The sequence below is a fragment of the Lepidothrix coronata genome, unplaced genomic scaffold (genome assembly GCF_001604755.1).
Source record: "Lepidothrix coronata isolate B3197 unplaced genomic scaffold, Lepidothrix_coronata-1.0 Scaffold107, whole genome shotgun sequence".
Classification (NCBI taxonomy): domain Eukaryota; kingdom Metazoa; phylum Chordata; class Aves; order Passeriformes; family Pipridae; genus Lepidothrix; species Lepidothrix coronata.
In genome coordinates this window covers 751,631-775,235 of record NW_016690287.1, presented here as the reverse complement: position 1 = coordinate 775,235, position 23,605 = coordinate 751,631, and the positions used below count along the sequence as shown (strand labels likewise).

Here is a 23,605-nt window from a genome sequence, read left to right as displayed (position 1 = left end):
CTCAAAGTACGCAGTGTCTGTATGTAATCATTTCTGCAAATATTTGTCTTGTAGTTGTAGACTATTAATAGGCTGTCTGGAAAAAGATAATTTCTAGTTGCAAGTTGCAGATATTGAGGATTTAAGGATGTTGGTTTGGGTATTTTGGAAGTAAAATTTGGTAGAGCAAGAAAAGTAAGTGGTAGCTTCTGTAGATAACCCATGTAGAATATCTGTGATTATTTTCTTTGTACGTGACTAGAAAGAAGGCAAGTTATGGTATCATGACTCAAACTTCAGTTTGTCATAAAACAATGTTTCCCATCTGACAAGAAGTTCAGTTGTGTTTTAAAAAGTTTTAGAAATGGGCCTGACACAAAGTTTGTGCTTTTTTCCAGAAGGTACTACCTTTAGATACTGTACTTTAATAAGCATGGAGTATAGTAATGCATGCACTGTACCAAGACTTTAGGTTATTTTTGACCTCTAGCAGGCATTGGTAAAGCTGATATTTTAATATCTCAGTGTGACTGAACTTCAGGGTATGGGGTTTTTTTGACCCAAGTTTTCTTTTTTTCTGAAAACGTTTGTATGATCAGAAAGAGCTGGAATCTGAAGGCAGGAGCACATCAGTGAAAGTTAATCCTAAATTTAGATTTAGTGGCTGAGTTTAGTTTCATGAAGCTGCTTTTATGGGCAAAACAGCTATTTCAGGGACATAAAAACTAGAGAACAAAAGATTTCTTGAACTAATGCACACATACATTTTACAGGTATCTGTTAATTGTGAGTTCAGTCACCTTTAATACAACTGAGTGGTTCAGGTTCAAGGCCAGGTTGGATGGAGTTTAGCAACCAAATCCTAGTAGATGATGTCCTTACCCACAGTAGAGGGGTTGGGTCCCTTCCAACCCAAACCATCCTATGATTCTATAAGTGTAAATTTAAATCTTCAGCATTAATTTTGAAGTGATGAAAATTGTGTTGAGGTTACTGTAGTGTAAATGAGATCAGGCTCCAGAGTGTTCTGAATTTCACAGATGTGCTGGGATTTCTTACATTGTAAGTCACTACAATATAAGTAGACAATATTAGTGTTGTTTGAACATGGGAAAATATAGGGCAAGGTAAAAAGGTATAGAAAACTTTCCCTCTAAGTATTTTTCCCTTTAAAATAAAAAAGTCCTTTACTGTCTTGCAATCTATGTTCATATTTTTAGTCCTGTAGCAAGTATTAAGTTTTTGGGGACAGCACAGTTCTTTCTTTTCATGGATACTGTGTTTTATGATTATCATGGAGAACCATTTTCTAGGTTGAGGCAGAAATAGACTTTTAAATTCTGCAGCCAGAATTTTGTTGGAAACCAACACAGTGGGGTTTTAGGGACAAAAAATGGGACATGTGGAGTTTTACAGCCGTTTTCTTGTCTCTCAATCAAATGTGCAGGACTGGGACAGGTTACTGTGATCTTGCAGATTCGTCCTTAGTCTTCAGAGATGACTTAGCACTATGTATGTTCATATTTGCAGCATAACTTATTCCCAAATTCCTGTTGGAGCTGCCTCATCAGTTTGCTGTGCAGGGAAGTGCTAGAGAAGGGACACACAGGTGAAAGAGCTGAGAAAGAAGGGAAGGGAGGGGAGGAGCAGAACAGATGTGGAAGGAGGAGAATTTTCCAATGGTTTAGAGTGGTGATAGGTTTTTTGCTAGTGGATGATCAAGTCATTTGCCCCACTGCTGTTGTTTGGATCAGAAGGAAAATCAGTCATATGGATACACAATTAATGGCAGCCAGTGATGGAATGTGTATCTTAATATCACTTTGCTATTACCCTTGTAAGCTCAGAGCACAAGAAAAAAAGGTTTGTCCCTCCCTCTCCAACGGTATAATTTGAATACTTATTTTGCAAATGAAATAATTGTAAATATAAACTAAATCCTTACAAAAATACCATTAATTATTGTAGCCAGTACTAGCTTAGTTGCAGCTATCTTGTAGTTTCTGTGCTTTTGCTTAATTATTGGTGGATCTTTCCTTATTTTTCTGTTTGAGAAAGAGAGGACATTCTCTTTAAATAAGAACTTTCTTAAATGCTTCTGAAGTAATAGTAGAATCCCAAAATAAATTTATAAATAATTGTTAGTACTGCTTTAAATCTCTGAAGTTTAAGTTTTAGACAGAAGTGTAAGCCAGCTGTTCATTGACTTTGTGTAGCATTTACAAAGAGCATTGAGCTGTTTCCAATTTAATGTGGGTAGGGATGTTTTTTTTTTACTTCTGCCTTGTCACAAGAAAGGAGGATGTTCAAATGCAGAAAATTGGAGAGGTGTTGAGAAACAGAATAACAGTGCAGTATTTTAAAAGATAAGGGAATGCTGGCTTATGAAAAGCAAAGGTCTTCAGAAGCATTTATTTTCTGTACAAAGAGTTTGCCAGTGCATTGTTTGAGATTGGCTTTATGCTATACAGTATTTCAGAATATGATTATAGCATGGAAAAATATGCCATGGAATAATTACTGGGAGTTAAAAACTTCAAACAAATTTGCTTCAGAATATGTTTGTTTTTTGTTTTTAAGAATTGCATGGTCAGTAAGAATTTATCTTCCCTTTAATGTGTTGGAAGTTGAGCCAGAAAAGTCAAAGAGAGATCTGTCAAACTCCTGTGCACAAGCACCTGACGCAGTTTTCTGGGTTTTTTTTCTCACTAGTGTGTAGTTGGTGGGTGCAATGCCAGCTTTGCATCTCAGGGAGGACTTGCCCGTCATGTGCCCACACACTTCAGCCAGCAGAACTCTTCAAAAGTTGCCAGCCAGCCAAAGGCCAAAGAGGAATCTCCATCTAAAGCTGGAATGAATAAAAGAAGGAAATTAAAGAACAAGAGACGACGATCACTACGTAAGTATTTTGCAGAAGTTCTTGGAAGTTTCGTCTGGGATTGGAAGTTCCTCTCCAGTGTGGTGTTTTCTCTGCATATGTGGATCTGGTAGGATTGGCATTCCTTGTGGTGAGAAGAAAACAGTTCCAGATTCTGTTTGTGTTCCTTTTCAGGGTAAATATCTTCACGTTCAGGAGAAAAGATCGGTTTCCTGTGAGAAACAGTTGGAGTTCACAGTTGAAAAAGCTTTTCATTTCAGAGTCACTCTCTGTTTACTGACTATTACTGTTGGAAAATGTTCTGTTTAGTGTTGATGAGATCTGAAGTTCAGTATTGCAGGCAGAGATTGCAGATTCATATAAATTAGAGATAAATGCATGTTATATAAGCTCTTTTTTGAGCACAACATTTCATTATGTTAATGACAGTTTTATGAGCATAACCAAGATCTAATTTTGGGCAGAATTGACTTGCTATGTTTTTTTAATCTGTCTCCACACAGTTGATATTCATTAATTTTATATGAACCAATGTGCTGAGAGGTGTAATTTGTCATTTAAAGTGAGAACTGTTACCTATAGCAAGTAGTAATCACTTAGCCAGTACCTTTTCTAGTCCATTTAGATCTAGATGTTTGATTCCTGAGTTGTCCTAGTATTAGACTAATAACAATGTCACATTTATATAGAGGTTCTAATGTATAAGAATGGTTAGGAAAGACTAGGCAATTGTTAAAATATTTCACTTTGTTCTATAATTGCTTTGGATGCAACTCTCCAGTACCAAACTGATTTTGAACTGTTACTATGACACCTGCATCTTAGAGATGTAAAAAACATTTAGATTTTTTTTCTGCTGGTATGTCAACAGCTGAAGAAGAAACTTTTTATTTGTGGTGCAAAGTCCATCTTACAGTATTGGAGAGTAGCACAAGATACCTTTTTTATGCACCTGTTAAGTCTCGTACTGTCCACAGTGTTACTTTGCCAGAACTTTTCTGTGGCAGAACACTTAACTGTATTCATCTTTCTCTTCCTGTGAAGAAACACAGTTACCAGTTATTCAAGTGGTACTGCAACAATGGATGCACATACTAGTGGTCTTAAGTGATACTCTTTATCACATGATTGGGATTTATTCTTATCTTAATACCTCACCTGTGTCTTAAGGAACTGAAACTTATGAAGCAGTGCTCATGTTTCTGCCTTGAATGCAGAGGAAGCCTGTCCTGGAAAGTTAGTGTCACCTAGAGTTCTGAAAAGTTTATTTCCTGAGTCACTGTTAACTTCTCTTTTGAATTTCTTTTTTTTTTTGAAGGGGGAATACTTGGGTATTCTTAAAATATATATGAGCAAATTGGATTGTGAAACACATCTCAGAAGCACAGCCTTCAAGAATTCCTCTAATTTTGATTTAACAACCAAAGAAATTAGCAAACTGTTTCTGTTCTTTTCAGAATCTGTTTTTAAAAGGCTTTCCCTTTCACTCTAACAATCTGTGTAAATGACAAGGTTCAAGAAGGGAAGGCTGGTCAGTGAAGGGTTATGGGCTCACTTTTTACATCTTAGATATAATGAGAGAGACATCTACTTGGGACAGTTGCAGGTTCCTAAAGGAATATTGTGATTTGTTGACTGTGTTACTCAAATCAAATATACATGTCTAAGACTGGTCACTTCAAAATTTTCACTTTTAGAGGTTCCTGAGTTGCATCTAGGCTTGTTTCTCTGTATTGATTTTGTTAGGTGACTGATTTAAAGCATCTTAATTCTATTTCCCCCCCCCAATATATGCAGAAGTAGTTTTTCAGGTTGGCATTTTATTAGTACTTGATGAACATTATTGACTTACAGGTTTCAAATTGGAGCTTTGTAATTAAAGCTTCAAATTACCTGCTAAGCTGCTGTAGTTGTAATAAGAACTTACTGCAGAATTCTTGAATGAATCTGTGGCAAAAAATGGAAGTAGTGAATATTAGTAGGGATTGTTAAAGACTGGACTGTAGTATTTGAATGATCTGCTTTCTCGATCAAGTGTTGCACAGGAAGAAAAATGACAGCTGCTTGAGCAATTTCTTGTCTTCCTGCCTCTGGAGACAAATGCAATGCTGGCTGTAGACTTTTGCCTTAAGGCAGAAATCATCTCTAACTCAGTTGGGAACTGACTGCTGTAATGTATTTCTCCAGAGGGTATGTGACCCAGAAATGTATCCAAAGTTGATGGCATTTTCTGAAAATGCAAAGTATTGGCAGCTTTTCTTTAAAACTTCGTGTGGATTATTGTTGGTGAGGTGGATGAGACAAAGGGCTGATGAAGTTTTGCTCGTCCTTTTGTTTCTTAGTTTTAGTTCAAGAATGAAGTGTGCAGGTTTGTGTGTTCTGTCTCTACAAGAAGAATGAGGGAAAGCAGACACCCTTATCTAAGAAGTCAAAGTAACACAATAACAGCATTGAGTATTTTCAGTCTAAAGTATATTTAGATATTTTTAAGTGCCTAAAAGCAGAGGTGTTTAATGTAAGTACAGGTTCTCTGCAGGTTGGATTACAAGAAGTTAATGCCAGGAGTGTAAAACAAGATGCCATTTGATAGTGCACAGTCTTTTACAATCACTTGGAGATAATAATTTGAGAGAAAATTGCAGTTTTGCACCACAGAACAATTTGTGTCCTGAAGAAATGCTGTCAGCGTGTTCTTTCTACCTCCTCATGATTTGATTAGACCCTGGATTTTTACAAGGTGTAAGGAGCTTACTAAATATTTACTGGCAATCAGTTGCCAGTATATGCTGCTATTGAAGCATCCTGATGTTTAAATTCTTAATAGTTTAAATACAGCAGATTTATACATTTGCTTCCTCTGGTTTATATCTGAAGGTTAATACTCTTCTGTGAGACAATGTATAAATAAAAATGGAGACTTTACTGTGGCTATATGTGATGAAAATATGTTCCATAAAGAGAATTCTTACTGTTACTTGATTTATTTATTTTATTTTAGCATCTTGCCATTCTTAAACTCTTTTGCATTTCTTTTGTCCTGTCTGTAAACAATACATGTTCTTACAAGTTTGGAAATTAGCACTTCTATGATAAAAGCATGTTTTACTGGAGGCATCCTTATAGCTGGTTACATTAGTGGTGCTGTAGAAATTTGTGATTTGTCTTAGAAATTTTGATTTTTTTTTTAGAATAATTCAGGATTACAGTCAGTAGATTGCTTTCTCATCTGGATAGCCTTGTACCTGTTCCCTGATCTGTGTAGTCTGGTGATATTTGGAGGTATAGAACCAAATATATTGAAAGTGTGTATCTAAAATAGGTCACAGTGTTGCTATTCTGAAGCTACCTTGAAGAATACAGGACTGTCACTTACTTTTCCATTAGCAAAGGTGACACTATGGTTAATAAAAAGAGTAATACAGTTCTCTGGAGGAATGTAAGAGAGATAAGGAAGGTTACTGTTCATAGAATTTACAGTAAAACTACCTTAGTTACATAATGCTTGCATTTTCATTTAGGAGGTCCCTGGTATGATGATGTTAATTTATTTGACCTAAGTAAGTCAAGCAGGATTGGCAGGAAGGGAGATACTTAAATCTGTTCCCTCAAAATTATTTTCAGATTAAAGATATATATATATATATATATACAGAAGATACAGCACTAATGTTCAGTAAGGAGCAATATAAGGGGTAAATAAAACTATTCAAGTGCCTTGGAAAAATTGTGCCCTTTCTTCTGCATCTGTTGAATGTTATCCAGTGGTAAATCCTGAAGAAATTTGTTGTGTGAAACGAAAAGAAAAAATTTGGTTGTTTTTTATTTTTTTTAGCTTCTTTCCATCTTCCCTTCCTTCCTCCCTCGTATTTATTTATAAAATATTTATATGCTTGCATCACTGACCACCTGCAGCATGAGCTGCAGTTCCACATTACCACTTAGAGGGAGAAAACATTTCAGTGAGATGATTGCCTAATTGGCAGTATCCAGCTGAGATGGAGTAGGGACAGAACATAATGTACAGATGAATGCTTAACAACAATTAGTCCCACGAGTGGGACTAATGCAAATGCTAGCTTTAAGTAGCAAATGCTAGCTTTAAGTGGAATTTGTAGTTCATTTTGAAATAATGGATAGATGGATATAGAAGTTGTTTTAAATTAAGGCAGCAGAACTTTGAATCACTGTGCAGATTTCAGGGTAATACATTTTTGATAATGTAATATCAACTCCTCTTTGTAGTTTTAATTTCAGTGTGTTATTTAACAACTACTAGTCTCAAGGCTTAAAAATGGGAATGCTACTAATGTAATTTTACTACTGTATTATATGGTATATTTTAATTTTTTTTTGCAAATTATTTTTAACACTTTGCACATATGTGCCCAGTAGCAATTATTTTTAGTTAAAGTACTTTTAGTGTAGAGTTGATAGACCTTCTTTACACTCCAGATCAAAATTCTTTTTAGTGTTCAAGAAAAACTTAACTATAGATGTCCTTTTCTAAAAGGAAAAGGTCCTTATTAGTTTCTGCTGGTTATAGACTAGTTGTAAAAATATTGTATGGATGTTAATTGTGCTTTACTCATTATAAATTGAAGTGTGGTGTGGGATGCAGTTGGTTCTTCTTGGCTAGAAAATGTTTACTGATTGTCAAAGAACACGGAATGACACCTTGTACATGGAAGGAAATGTGTGGTAGTGTGGAGTTTTTCACCTGATTATTCAGCATTATTGAAACCAAAATGAAACGAGCCGAGTACAGTTACATTTTTCAAAACAGCTGTTTGATCCACAGGGAGTGTGTTTTGACCAAACCTGAATTGTGCTTCTCTTGGAGTAATTTCTTCCTCTCGGTTGATGTTTGCAACTCTGTGACAAGGTAGTGCCGCTGCCAGAATGATAAATTATTTGCTAATGACACTTCAGGCTTGTTTACATGCTTGATTCTGGTTTGTGTGCTTTGAATGTGTTGAACACTGAGGATCTCTTTTCCTTTTTTTCCAGCAAGACCTCATGACTTCTTCGATGCACAAACACTGGATGCTATAAGACATCGAGCCATCTGCTTTAATCTCTCAGCACATATAGAAAGTTTAGGAAAAGGCCACAGTGTTGTATTTCATAGTACTGTAAGTGTACATATTATGCATTCTATTTGTTTACCTATGTGTCTGAAAAATCTAACCCTTCAGAAAGATTTCTGGTTTCCTCTTACTGCTGTAGGCATTTAATCAGAAACGAGTAATAGTGGGTATTTTATATTGTTAATTTGTCCATTGCTGTTAGTAAATGAACTTTTAAAAAGCAGTGTTGGTAGTTGTTGTAGCTCACAAACTGAAAGGCTTGCTGTCTGATACTCTTGGGGAAATATCTAACAGCAAGTATGTGTTGCAGGAAAATGTGGTTCTGCCTTCTAAATAAGAAAGCAGTTCAGATGGCATTTCCTTAGTTGTGAGTGCTAATTTATCACAAGGAATATTTTGACTGTAATTGAATATATAAAGATGCTGATCTGAAATTTGTGTTTATTTCCTTGTTTTTCCCCAGTTTAAAGGATACAATCCCGAATAAATGTCTTCTTGTACCCATTTTTTTTTTTTTAATGAACTTATACCAGAATGTCAGTGAATTGCTTGAAGGAGGCAAGTACCAGGTGGGGAACTGGCCTTTAGTCCTGTTTCCATATCCTATTTTGTGAATTTCCATTGTATTTGGACAGGAAAGACATCCTTTTTCCAGAGAAAAAGTAGGGAATTGGAGTATAGGGGTCAGAATTTCAAAAAGCTGTATAACCTCAGGTTTTGTTAACCAAACTGAGAGATGTGGGCACGTAAAAGGTAGAGACTCAGCTGAAGAAAAGAAGAGATGGGACGAAATGAGAAGGGATAGTTTTTGAATTGGCAGACTAATGCAAGATGAACTGCAGTCCAAGGAAGGAATGCTGACTGACATGTCCTCAGCTCCAGTTTAATCTTAACGTGATTCAAAGTCTGGAACTCTGTTTCTTTCCATAAATAAAAGATGATTTTGTATGCACCAAACTTATTTCATGCTGTTCTACGGGACCGATGATTGTTATAAATATCTGTGGCCTGTATTAGAAATTTTTTCCAAATGATTACTCCTGAACTTTATGTGCAACTGAGCAGCAGCTGCAAGTGGAGATTTGCAGGTGGTTTAGCTGTTACTGTATTTAAATCTCATTCTAGTGTTCTGGGCAAACGTGCATCTTAAAATGCTGTGAGAAAGGCAGATTCTCTTCCAATTCACAGCAGGCTTTAATCTGAAAGGTTATCCAGACAGACTACTCAGTTGTGCTCAGCTCAGCTCTGTCTTTTGGAATAATTCATAAGGAGGTGGAATTAGAGGGAGGAACGTGCTCTAAAATTGCCTCAGATGAACTTGAAGGAAGTGCTGAAAATCCTTTTAGCTCATCCGTGCGTGCGTCACTCGAGATGGTGGGAGGTTGATTAGATCTGAAATCGCTCAGACCTCAGCTGGGGAGAGGTTCTACCAGTGGGGGAACTGCTCCAAGCTCCCAGCCCTCTTTTGCTGCTGCAGTCATGTGGGCTTGTGCTGGCCATCAGCTTTGTTGATGAGACACAGCCTAAAAGTGGCTTTAAAAAGAAAAGGCAGGCTAGAAGCAGTCCTGGGGATGTGCACTGTTACACTGAGCTGATGATAGCTCGGATGCAAACACATTTTGCATCACTTACAGGCATTAGGGCGTTAAATTTGAGTGGTGCCTGGCTAAATAGCATAACAAGTTTGTGTGGCCCACCTTAAGATGAAGAAGAAATGTGGAACTATCATGGGCATTAATTTGAAAGGTGAAAAATATGAAGATAAAATTGCCTTGTTGTCTGAAAAGGGACGTGAATTATGTTTTTTTTTTTATGTATCGTAAAAATAATGCCAACACAATGCAGTATTTACAGGACAGATATAATATAAAGAATTTCTAAGCAGCTGCCATAGATACCCTTCATGTCCTGTGAAAAGGCACATCCTTTTATTGATACATACTTATTTGAACCCATCCTTTTCTTTGTAGATATAGAAAGCTTTAGAATGCGGTCATTAATAAAACCTTTTTCAAGAAATGTGTTTGCCATCCAGAGTTCCCCTTTGACTTGATTATGATTTTTTTTTTCTGCTTGTTTTTTTTTTTAATTGGAGTCAAATTTTTGTGCTTTAATTCTTTGAATTTTTAGATAGAAAAAGTCAAGCATTTCTATTTAACCTAAAGACCAGATATTACACTGATTAAAAAATGCAGCTTATATGTTATGGGTGCCTCCCCCACCTTTGACATGGCTTGAATTAATTCTGTAAAATATTCGAATACTAAAGTGTTCTCTGGTTTTAGCTTTTTTACCTATTTCAGTCCAGTGAACTGATGTATTGAAACGTGTTTTGAAATCTTAAAACTTTGTAACACAGTAAATGAATAGAGTGAGACACACAGCAATTTATAGGGTGAAATTGTTTTCTTTTTCCAGAAGAGGTCAGCAGAACTCCATTTCTAATTTGAGAAACTCTGATGCACATTTCTTTTAAATTTCCATTTTGTTTCTGGGACAGTGCATGCCATGTAGAGAATGTAGGGAGAACGTTTTTGAATAAAGCTGCAGTGAGCATACACTGCCTGGCTGAATTGTGGGTTTAAGTGAAAAATTTAAATGGACTTAAGTTCTCTGCAGAACAATTTCAAGTCTTCAGAACATATTTATTACAGGCATAGGATTTTACTCCCATTTCTGCTGTAACTTTTGCAGACTTGACCATAAATCTCCGATTACGAGCGTCAAAATAGCAAATATTTTTTTTAATTTCTTTCTTGCAAACATTTTTCCAATTTTGCATTTGTTTGCACCATAACTGTGTTTCTGTTTTATGCTGGCTAAAGGTGGGAGTTTAACCTCAGGCTCCTACAACTTAAAATCTTCCTCAGGCTCCTACACTTAAAAACTTAATTCCCTGGAGAGTACCTTATGTACTGGGCTACTGTGAACTGGTATGAGAAATCCTGAGAAAGGAGTTCTTACTTCTTGTCTGTGACCTAGTGATACGTACACTTTATATAGAATTAATACAACTTGGAGCAAGTAAAACAGTCTCCCTTTTATGAATGTGCAGTTGAACGTGAAGAACAACAGTTTTTGAGCAAAAAAATAGGGAATTTGGTTTTAATTATGATTTTTGTAATTATTATAGGTAATAGCTAAAAGAAAAGAAGACTCTGGAAAAATAAAACTCTTGCTTCATTGGACACCTGAGGACATGTGAGTATATTGCTAGTGATATGCTGCAGGATTTAAATGGGGAAGGATTTACAGCAGGATAAATGAACTGCCTGTCACTATATTATTTTGTGCTGTTGAGTATTTAAATTCAAGTTAATATTTTTAAAATGCTTTTCAGAAAGTAATTTAGAAAATTTAAAATTAATAAGCAATGTTTAATTGATTTTTTTTTAACTGATTAACTAAATTTTCAAGTCTTTGGGCTCTAATATGATTTCAGGTAAATTTGAGTCTATATCTTTAATGCATTTTGTCACTATGCACTATGCAGCCATATACATAAGAAAACTTAGCACTGAGGCAACTTTGGTTTACCCACTGATTTGTCATGATCCTAAAAATACTTTCAGGTACTGAAAAATGTGCAATTATCATTGTCACAGTAGAACTCCATGACTCTTTACCTGGGTACCACAATTCAGCAGTATAATAACCACAGCTGGCCCCTTAAGGTGTCCATGTCATATTGCTGCTGCTTTGGATTCTCCCACTGAAGCTTGGAATGCTTTTCCAGCATGTTTTGACTGCTTTTTTTTCCTCTTTCTTTTCAAAGTTTTGCTTTGTTCCAAATGAGTAGCAGGACAAAGGGTAGTCTTGGGATGTATGAAGTAGTACATATCCTGTAGAAATAATTTATCTACCTCGAAATTGCTGAGTTCTCATCTGTCTTTTAACACTTACAGAACAAAGAGACCTTTTTGATTTGGTGATGCTTTCAGGTGATTGAGTGGGATGGTGATAAAGCTGTGGCATAACAGAAATTTACCTTTGCTTTGGTGGTTTAAATCACTCACTTTTGTAGTGTCCCAAATCAGTCACGTGCAGTGGTGTGAATTTGGCAGCTTGAGTCTGTTATAACTTGCATTTGTAGAGGACTGGAGTGGCTGATAAATTATCTGCAGCAATGGTGGACATCTTGGTGGAATTTTGAAGTGTCTGCATCTTTGCTGCTCCCTGCAGCACTTCTAGACTGCAAGTTTCAGTTCAGCTTGGGAGACAATAACTAAAATATTCTAGTAAAAAACCAGATTTTTGATTACCTTTAGGGCAGCTGGCAGTACTATGTGTAACAGCATTCTGAAGTTATTATTTTTAAAATGTTACAGATAAGGACAGTTAATTGCATTTTAAGATAAAAACCATTAAAAAGTGTAGTAACAGTGGGAACGTGAAAAATAAATAAAAATAGCAGGTTTTACATTTTTATACAGTCAAATGAGTTTTTTGCTCACGCAGATGAATTCAGTATTAAGAATCTCTGCATTGGAGAAGACAAGTTGTTCAGAAATGTAAAGCCATCCCTGATAGAATGGAGATTTGGTTGGTCAGGTCAAAGGAATAATGTTTCATATTGCTGTTTCTTGCATCTTGGTTGGGTTAGGGAGAGGGTATGTTCCATCACTAAATGATGTAGTGTTGGATTACTGAGTGTACAGCAGATTGAATTTCATCTTGATTATTACAGTTAAGAACAGCAAATGCCAAGGTGTCTGGGCACATGCCATCAGTCTGTTTTTATCCAATCCATGCACTCACACTGTAGAGGAGTGCAGTGCACTCGTGGGGATGACTTTCCATCAGCCTGAATTTCAGATGGATCTGGTAGTAATGATTTAACTTCTTCTGAGCAACTGTTAAAGTGCTTAAGGTTACGTGTACATTAAGGATTTTTTCAGGAAAAATAAAAGCTAGTCTTTAACCTGTTTCCTATGTAAGAGGGGAAAACTTTTAATTTCTTCTATTTTTTTTAGAGCAGGAATTTAGTCTTGGTGCCAGTACTTCTTAGCTTACTGAGTTGCTGTCTTTATGTAATTTCAAATAGTCTTTGCATGTGAGAAGTTTTTTTTATTTGCTGTTTGTGTCATTTTGCATCTTCAGCATCTAGTTTCTACTGAAAACGTCTCCCAAATGTTGTCTGTCCAAAAACTGATTTTGGCATTATTTGAAAAAGTCTTATGATGGTTTTCCACCTTTTATGATCCATAAGCCTTAGTGGATATATGGATTGCCTCCTGGGTTGTTCCTCCCCCCCCCTTTTTTTCTCTCTCTTTTTTTCTTCTGCCTTTATCTGAAAAGTTTTGTTGGAGAAACTCCATTTCCTGCTGGGATAGAAATTCTTGGTTTCGTTTCATGTTTTGAACAGCTTGACCAGAAAATTGAATTTGAGTTACAGCTCACTTTCATGGCTGCAAAATGAAGATTCAGGAAAATAAATTGCAAAAGTCTGTAGAACTGCATTTATCTTTGGTCAGAGAAAGGGCTGTTACATTTAGCTGGTTTCAAGTGTTGGATTTCTCAATTTGAAATTTATTCCAAAGAGTTAGATCTTAATTACAAATGTAAACTTTTCCCCCAACCTAAAATTAATCTTTGGCTTCTAGGACACGTAAAAAATAATAAACCCAAACAAACAAACACGAAAAACCAAAACACCAAAGAAAACAAAACCCCGGAAACCCCAAATGACTTTGTGGGCTAAAAAGAATCACAGGGGGTTGTTGGGGTTTGGGTGGGGATTTTTTTGTTTGTGGGTTTTTTGTGCTTTTTTGGGAGTTGCCTTTTTTTCTTTTCTTTTCTTTTTGTCTGGTTTCTCCCCCCCCTCCCCCAGTAGTGGAAACAAAAGGGATGCCTTGTTTGTTCTGCACAGCCCTGACAAGAAAGCAGGTTTTCAGTAAGCCAGTGATGAGCTCTGCAAGCCCAGTGCTTCTCTTAATAACATGCACCTGAAAACCTCAGCAGGGCCTTAATGTACTTCTAATAAAAGAAGCAGCAATGCAATAAACCACTCTGAGTTAGGCATGTTTGGTCTCAAGCAATTAAAGTGCAAACCGGAGATAATTGTGTGTGTTATCTCCAGACCTCTTCACAAGTTTCACTGCAAGTGGCACTGAAGCAACAGTTCATTTTAACGTGTAAAGACCGAGTTTTATTTCATCTCACAATGAGAACTGTTACACAGCCACAATATTTTGTGGTGATTGCCTGGATTTCCTCAGAAGATAGTAAAATGATTAACTTCAACAAAGTTGGAGGATTTTGAGGTTGAAACCTTTGAACTTGGAGCATGTAAATTAGTGTAACACAAAGCTTAGTGGCTGCTTTATACTCTGTCCTTTACTTACTTTTTTAACAGTATCAAAGAATTTTATGCCCAGTAAAATAAAGTATTTTCAAAGATGCAGTTGTTTTTCCTGCTACCCATTTTCACATTAAGTTGTTAAAACGGAATAGGTAGTGGAATTATCATTGTGTGTATGTTTAGCATTCTTCTGGAATAATCTAAATTCTGTTTCACACTGAGAACTTAAAAAACTTTGAAGTGTAACGTGTAAAGATTGACTGTGTTTCCTCATTCCAGTGAAGATGGTTTTTAAGCAGGGAAATGTGGAGATTACTTAAAAAAAAACTTCATATGTACTAGTTTACCACATAATTTTATGGTAAGAAAAACAGTTGATCTTTTTTGAATATTTTTATTTTATTTATTTATTCATAGTCTGCCTGATGTGTGGGTAAATGAAAGTGAACGACATCAGTTAAAAACTAAAGTAGTTCATTTATCAAAACTACCAAAAGATACTGCCTTGCTTCTGGACCCAAACATATACAGGTAACATCTTAATTTTGAAACTTTCTTTACTTGAATGTGATCTTAAGCCTCACTTAACTTTTTGACGTTGGAAAATCAGGATTCCTAATGTACTATGCACCAGACCAGGGAGCCTTGATACTGTAAACGTCCAGGAGTTAAGTTCTGAGGTCTTAAGTTATTTCAGAATTACTTCTTGAACTGAACTCTAGTTACTGAGAAACGGGGAATGTGTGTATTTACCAAGTGTATTTTACTTTTTTGTGCTTGGTGTACAGAAATTCTAGTAAAGGAGGTACATACAGTGGAATCCTGAAAGATCCCTTCTGTTAAGATCACATACTGGTTTGTATACCAATTTTTTTAAAGTCCAAATTTATCTTTCCATATTTTATATTCAACTGTAATACATGCAGTATTACCTTGAAATCCGTACTTGTATTCAAGTACTGTTATTTTTTAATACAAGATTCTTTATATGGGGACAGAAGGGGACAGTACGTGTTACTTGCCTTTAAGCTACTTTCACATTTGTGGTTTTGGGCCTTCAGATTGGCTTCTAATCCATCTGGTTTCTAATAATTTCCTGATTTTTCCCTCCCCCTCTTTATTAGTGCACTCACATAATTGTCAGTACCCACAGTTCTGTGTGTGTGTACAGTTTTTAAAGGTAATCTGAAATGCTTAATTCATTCTTAAATTTTGAATGTCCAAAGATACATATTTAAGGGCTTATGTTAAAAGTTCATGAAAATGGGTCATGAAAAATAAAAAGCTTTTTCTGCCATAACAGAAGTTCAGTGTTCTGATGTTTCTTCCTTAACATCCAGTGACTGAGTGTCTAAAGCAGTAAATAGAACACTAATCTGAGGTCTTGTAATGCAATAAGCCTTTCAGTTCACCTTTAATATTCAGTGTATTTCACTAATCAAATTAATGAAATCTTGGTTTACAATATGAAAATAAATCATACTTTATCTGCTACTTTTGTAAATGTAAGTATTTAAAATACTTACCTTAGTACATGAATTACTGATGTAGATCATAAAAATGTTATGAGGAAATTGGATTGTCTGTTTTAAAACTGCTTAACACAGTGACTGTCTTATAATCTAATTGAGATGTTAATTTTACATTGTTTACCTTTGCAGAATTTAATAGATTAGTTTGCCTTGAAAAGAAAAAAAAATAATCTTTTAAACTGAAAGTGTAATCTCTGGGATTAAGTCCTTGAAGAAAAATGATTAAACCTTTCTACCTCTCCCACATAAAATTAAGATCCCCACACAAAGTGTTGTACTCGATTTTTAACAGTATGGATCAATGTGTTAGTGAAATGAGATTTTGGGACCAACTGAGGGAGATGAAAGACATAAAATTGGAAGACCAAAATTTTGCAAGGGAAAAAGGTAGTTAAAGGAATTCAATGACAGAGTCTCATATCATGCTAAAATGATGACTTTAATAGAAAGTTTGAAATAAATACCTGAAATTGTACGCTGATATGGGATCATCAGAAATGGCTTTCAGTATTAATCAAATTAAATGAAAGTAGATTTTATATAGTCATGATTTCATAGTATATTCTGGCTGGCTGAAATTCACATCTCAGGGTTTTAATGTAAATCTATACCATCTTCTTTTACAGAACAATGCCCCAGAAGAGATTGAAGAGGTAAAAACCAAGCAAGTGGGGACACCTGCAGTCTTAGTCACTGACAATGGATTTAGAGATAAAGTTGCACATTAGTCAAATCCCATCCTTTTTTTTTTTTTTTAGATAAATATTTATGCTTAGTGTAAACATTCTGTGAATGAAGTTGATGCTTCTGTGGAATATATATTAATATATTACTGTATATCCACATTTTCATGGAATGGTACAGTGGGAGACTGAGCAAACACTCTTCTGGCAACTTAGTGGAACAACTAAAAGGCTTTGCATGCTTGCTTCTTTAAGCTGCTTTTTTCTTTAGTGGATACAGTAGTCTATATTGATGAAAAGAAAAAGTAACCATCACCATTTACTCACAATTCCCAGGAGAACTGTTAACAAGCTACTGGGCTTCTTGTCCATGTTAACTGAATATAACACGTGCCAGACAATAGAGCAGCTACCAAGGGATTATCCTCTTGCCCTCTGAGTATGGTGGATAGTAATCATTTGTCATTTGTAACCTTGTGTCCTTTTGCAGATCCCTAAAATATGTTGGATTATGATGTTGAAACAAATGTTGATGGAATGCTTGTCTTTTCCAGTCAACTCTGAATACATATAGTACGGTTTAAAGATGTTAAGAGTGTTGCAGTATGTCTGACCCCCTTTTCAGGAGTAGTGTAGTATGTTAATAAGATCTGCTTTTATGTGATCCGTATCAATGGACGGGTTTTGAGAAACCTCTACGTAAGCAAATAGTGTTACTGGTGATTTATTTTGCTTTTTTGACCCTTTAGGATCCCCATTCACTTGTAAAGTATACTTTATTTGGCCTAATGTTTTCTAGATGTAAAGAAAATGGTATTTTTTAAAAAAAAAAATAATCTAGAAATTCAATCCTTTATGCACCAAAGTTGGCTTTGAAAAGGAAAGTAAAATCATTTTCTTGCTTAATAAGCAAGGAGCCGTGGATTTTTTTTAACTGACAAATAGAGATGTGTCTAACCTGTTAGTCTTTGTATGGAGACAAAAATGTTGCATATAGATAATAGGACATTGCTTGTAAATATTTCAGCAGATTTGTAATATATTTTTATATTATGAAATGTACTGTAGATGTTTTTCTAGAGGCATGAAAGTTAAAATGTATATATTACGGTAGAAATAATATTGAAGGATATTGTAATTCACTAGTGCTGCCAGAAGAATTGTTTAAAAAAAGCACCTTCCTTAACAGTGAAATAAACCTTCTTTTACATACCTAAGGGACTATATACTACTGTTAATATCTGTTGTAAGAACAAAAAGACATTGAACATCCTTCCCAGAAATCTTAGAGGGATGAATAGTACCCATAATTAATTCATGGCGCTCCTTTCTAATAGTGAACACAAAATTAGTTTTTTCCTTGCTGTTGGAAGGAACTAATATGTAAAATTTGTATGGATATATGCAGTCAAACTGCAGAGTTAGTCCTCCTTGTTGGGGAGGAATTTACTACAGTGAAACTATTAACCAGCAGTTTTTACACTAAATTTTTATTAAATAGATTAAAACTTAAAGTAACCCTTTGGTTGCAGAAGTGAGCATATCCTAATGTAATACAAATGCATTCTGCATTGGTACTGACACGAGTCTTGCTTAGCTCCAGTGGGTTAAAAATGTTACTTATATACACAAAAAAATAATCTTATCAAACGATATGAAGTGCAGATTAAAAGCACCACTAATATAAGATGTTCTGGAATGGTTGTTTAACAAGGGTATTATTCATAAAATCTGTAGTGATGTGACTTTATTTTTGAAAAAAATGCAGTGTTTTGGTTTTTTATTTTTTTGCTTGAGCACTTCACCTACTGCTTTTTCTGTACCTATAAAGTAATCCGTAATCTTTGTTTCTTTTTTTTTGAATTTGTTATAAAATTGCCAAATAGAAGTGTTTNTCAGATATAGTTTGTATTTGTATTTTTTTAATTTTATTGCTTCATGAGTTTCTTGTAAGTCATTTATAATTGACAGATGATTGTAGACCTTGCCTGAGTATTTTTTCTAATAAAACAAAACAAACAAACCTCATTAGCTTCAAAATTGTAAGATTTCAATGAAGTTTAAATATAAAAACAACACTCTTTCCTCTGTAAGTTGTAACACATGTACCTTTACAAAATGGGGAATTCATGAATTCAAGTCATGTGTTGTTCATGTAAAATTTGGCTTTTCTTGGGTTTGAGAAAACTGTTATCTGGTGTTCTCATGGTACAGTTTCTGGTTTGGAAGGAAAAATCAATTTAAATTCAAAACATCTGTGAAGAAATGGATACACTGGAATTAAACTTTCCACAGCAGTGAAAAGGTGAGTGGACTTAAGACTGTTTTTCACCTTGACGTTACCAACGTGAGTTGCTAAAACTGTTTATGCCTGTCTGTTGTCTGTGTTCTACAAACTATGGAATTACTTGGTGGTGTTTTGTTTCAAATGACAGTCATGTCTCTGGAAAGCTCTGCTGCAGTTGTTGTGTGTGTCCCTGGAGGATTTCACTGTTGCTGGAATACCCAGTACATGGAACTAGCACAGAGTGCTGGGGGGCATTGATCACTTTGTTCTGAAAATAATCTTATCATTGTTACTCTTGGCAAGTGTTAATGATATAATTGGCCTCTCCCCTTTTAAGTAAGTCCATCTGCTTTGTTTTGGGATGTTTGGGATGTAACATACAGAGGTTTCTTCCTGTCTTTCTCAAGAACATATTTTTTTTTTTTTAGATAGATTTTCCAAATATCTGCAGATTGCATTCCCTCCCAGCTGGAGTATTTTTTTGCTTTGTAGAGAAATATCAGCTCTCTAAAAGTCTTACTTTTCAGGAGTTGCAGTGCACACAGATACAGGCTTCTAAAATCATCAGTCCTTTTGGAATGTGTTGGCTTGAACTTTACAGTTTTCTGAAGCTGAATATTAGGATTTTTGAGTGAGGAGTGCTGTTTTGGGATCAAAGACCATCTCTGCCTTTTGCTAAAGTGTTTGGAAATTCTTGTCTGGGAAAACTTCCTAACATTTGGGCACAGCACACAGCTGATTGTTTGATAGTTTGATCTTATTCTATTTACTAAAGCACTTTAATAGAGCAGAAACAGATCAGTTCTTTTCTAATACTTACATTGCATATAATTTTCTCAAGTTGCTGTGGATTTTTTTCAGAATTTGGACAAATGGTCACACTATATATTTTTCCTGACTTCTGTAGTCCATTAAGTAATTATATCAGTAGTTTCCAATTTAAATTACAGGTTAATTCTGGACTAGCTTCATTTGGGAACACACGTGTTAATTGTGTTCAAATCCGCTTTGTTTTTAATAATAGAAATTCAAGTGGTGGACTTCTGTTCCTCTCAGCTTTTCAGTGCACCATATGAATTGATATGACCAGAAAACTGGTCTTATGTAGCACTTCAGTCTGATATTGATGATTTATTCTCACTTAATGCTTTCCTGCCTTGACATTTTAAACTTGTGAATGAACCTATCATAAGTACTTCTGTTGTCACACTAATGTATGATGACTAAAACAGAAGAAGAAAATCATGTAACAGGAAAGTTTAAAGAAGCAACCAAATCTGTGGCTTCTTTCAGTCATTTTCTCTAAGTTGTTAGGTAGACACTGTGAATGGCTCCCATATGCACATGGCTATGAATGAAAAATGACAGTTTGATCCCTAAAACAAGATATTCTTAACAAAACATTTCAACAGCAGAGACGGTCTTAACATCACATGAATTTTGTCAGTCAGGTAAAGGTACCCTTAAGATCTGTTATCCTACTGTTTGCCTACTCCAAGCTGAGAATACTCTGGTAAATTCCCTTGCTTCAACTTTCAATAAAAATTTCTGCATTATGTGGTAGTGGGGGGGAACCCCACCAGCACTACTGTTTAGAACAACACACAAAAAAATACTGTAAAATGTCAACAATATCCATTTGTTCCTGCATTTTTAACAAGGATCTTTTTTTTTTTTAAAATTATGTGTTCTTGTAATTATATAATGTAAATTGAAACTAAATGAATTCTGATAATATTACAGCTGTAATCTCCTAGTGATTATAATCAGGTATAAATACTAGAGATTAATCTCTAAAAGTGTATTTATGAGAAGAATTATTACAGTGTTAAGGGGCTTCACTGTTGTAGTCTCTCTTGTAATTTCTTTTTTTTTCCTAAGTAAGGATGATCCTAAATCTGACCAAAAATAAAACCTCAGTCCTGGAAGATTTAAGATTCTTCAGCCATCTAGTCTGTCACATTTCCCTGAATATAGCTGACAAACTAGAAAACCCAAGCAGATTTATATCTTCTGCCAAATCTCAGGTTATCTCCCAGAGGGGAGAAAAACCGTGCTAATGTTTTGTGTTTAAAGCAGAACACTGGTTCTGGGAGACAGGAGCTGTGAATTTACTTTTTCCAGATAAGAAGCTGGTGATGAGCTTAGACCAGCGTTGCAAACTGTATTTTTGGCTTTTAACTGGCAGTGGCAATTCTGAGTATTTATTTTCCTACTGTGTTACAGCAGCTCTCTTTACAGTGAAAACTTCTCCCAGGCTGTGTCCACGTGTCTTAATTTTTATACTACAGGATGCAGCACTGTGTGCAGTAATGGAGTTTGTATTTTTTTTTTGTAGTTGCCTCTTAAGGGTTTGTAATCCTTCAATTTTAGCCAACTTGCCTGTGAACTGTCCAGTACTCTCTGTGCTAATCCATTTCCACTCTCTTGTACCACACAGTGATACAAGTGTCAGTGTGGACCAAAGTAAAGTTTCAGGTGTACCCGCGTTTCTTGCATGCCCTAATTCCTGAAAACTTGTATTGCAACCTCAAAGTAGTTCTATTTGTAATTTATTAAATTATTTAAGACTGTTTACCAGTTCTGGTATCTAGCAGCTTACTGTCCTTTTCAGGGATGAGAGTGTCTGTGCACTGCAATCTCTAATTCTTTCCTAGAGAAGAGTTAAAATTAAGATGTCTTTGATGTCACAATGCAACTTACAGTGAAGTAAGGAAATGTAGTTCTAAGTGTGAAGAGAATAAAATTATGTTGATTTTATACCAAAAGTGGGCTTTTAGTTGACAGCCAGCTATGGATATATTCAACTCTTCCAGTTGTTCTTGAAGATTAATATGCTGTGATTGATGCTACAGTGTTTGTTTTTACTAATTCTAAAAATGGCCCTTTGAACTCTTTAAAATCCTCCACGGTAGTTAAGTGACAAATACTCTTAAGTAATATGATAAATCTGTTTAATTCATCCCAAATGAGAGATAATTGCTGATAGCATCCCATGGGGTTGGCTTGCATACAGGAGATTTGAGTGCTGTCTACTGGATGCTGTTCAAAACTATTGTCTAATTTTAATATCTTTTTTTCTTGGTATTTTGCCTGTGTTTGCAGTCTCAGTGGAGGGAGGATGTGATATCCCCTCCTGTATTTACTGTGAAGAACTGCTTCTGATTTGAGACAGTAGTAGCCTTCTGACCAGCCAAGGGAAGACTTTGAGAAAAAGGCAGGTAAATAGGACAGAGAAGGGAGGGGAAATTGTAACAAAGGTAAAAGAATATAAAAAATAAGAATGAAGCTGATCACCACTGACCGATGCCCAGCCCGCCCCTGAGCAGGAGGGCTGCCACCCCCTGCCCAGGTTCCCCCAGTTTTGGTGGTCAGCATGACTTTCTGTGATGTGGGACATCCTTTTGGTCACTTGGGGTCAGCTGTCCTGTCTGTGTCCCCTCCCAACATCTCGTGCACCCCCAGCCCACTCACTGGCCTGGCAGCATGAGGAGCTAAGTCCTTGACTTAGTGTAAGCACTGCTCAGCTACAACTAAAACATCAGTGTGTTATCAGCATGATTGTCATCCTAAATCCAAACCAGCTCTGGACCAGCTACTAGGAAGAAAACTAACTCTATTCCAGACAAAACCAGGACGTATTAGAAGTTTGATGTCCCTGTGCAGACTCAGAGATCTCCTTTTTCTCAGTGTCATGGCTCAGTCATGTTTTTTGGCTGGTTTCTCATGTCATGTCTAAGGTCACATCTCTCAATAGGATTTGTACAGGCATATGGAGTCTGACTTCAGGAGGACTCCATTATGGATCTTTGACTTGTCTACCTCTCTTCAAATCTGTTGTCTGAAACCCAGATTGTGAAATCAGGGGGAACCAAACATGATATTGTTAATTATTCATTTAAGCCAAAATGCTCAACATGAGCCACTTAAACTTGTTTAGGCACTGAAATATATGTTTGGATTTACATAATTCCAAGGCCAAAAAATCAGTAAATATGTTGTTTTGGGAGCAAAGCCTTGGAATGTGAGATTAAAACTACCCTTAAGTTCTAAAAGGCATTTTAAACACTTCTAAATGCTTTGCAGCTTTTACTTTATGGTGAATATGAGGCAGGGGCTTGGACCCTGCTTACTTTTTCTTTCTTCATGTCATAAATATTCTCTCCTAGAGCATGGAAAATAAGTCAATTACACTTAAAACTGTTTATGGCAGAGCAGATGTGTGCATACAGCAACTGTAGCTGAAAGCCCAAGTATTTAATTAGCAGTTGCCTGCAGCTGGATTCTTTCCTTTTAAATAAGTGGGGAGGTGGGGAAACATAAAAGGATGTCAGGAGACATTCTGCTGACAGAGAGTAAGTTCATGTGTAATTACTTATTAAAAATCTTGCTCTACCTCCCTACTTGGAGCCATCACATGGTGGTGCTGCCATTTCATCGTGCTGTGCAGTCATCCCTGAATTTTGTGTCCTCACTGACCTGATACCTGTGCTGCCTCGTTCCAGTAACATCTGAGGATTCCTCGCAGGGAAAAGGTGCCAGCACAGAAAGCCCTGGCTGCCCACGGAGTGCCCAGGCTGCGCCACACACTGCACCTGAAAGCCAAACCTCACAAGCTTTCTGTCCCGGGAAACAGGGCTGATGTTCCCTTTGGTCACCCCAGGCCAGGCATTACTGGCTTGCCCCCCCCAAACCCGATACAAATGAGGATTCCTCGCAGGGAAAAGGTGCCAGCACAGAAAGCCATGGTTGCCCACGGAGTGCCCAGGCTACGCCACATACTGCACCTGAAAGCCAAACCTCACAAGCTTTCTGTCCCGGGAAACAGGGCTGATGTCCCCTTTGGTCACCCCCGGCC

The 23,605-nt window shown here is 36.1% G+C and overlaps 1 protein-coding gene across 2 annotated transcripts in view; it reads left to right on the top strand.

Annotated features, from left to right (window-relative positions):
- The window catches only part of AEBP2 (AE binding protein 2), a 46,759-nt gene extending 27,642 nt beyond the window's left edge, over positions 1–19,117 (top strand). Inside the window, exons 4-9 of one of the 2 annotated variants that reach the window (XM_017823988.1) lie at positions 2,692–2,878; positions 7,865–7,989; positions 11,078–11,145; positions 14,663–14,776; positions 16,404–16,430; positions 18,675–19,117. In XM_017823988.1, the coding sequence (XP_017679477.1) occupies positions 2,692–2,878; positions 7,865–7,989; positions 11,078–11,145; positions 14,663–14,776; positions 16,404–16,430; positions 18,675–18,744 (591 nt within the window). In that variant the 3' untranslated portion in view covers positions 18,745–19,117. Of the gene's footprint in view, positions 1–2,691; positions 2,879–7,864; positions 7,990–11,077; positions 11,146–14,662; positions 14,777–16,403; positions 18,489–18,674 lie in introns of those variants that run through there. The other variant, XM_017823987.1, reaches the window with a different exon arrangement.
- The last annotated feature ends 4,488 nt before the right edge of the window (positions 19,118–23,605 follow it).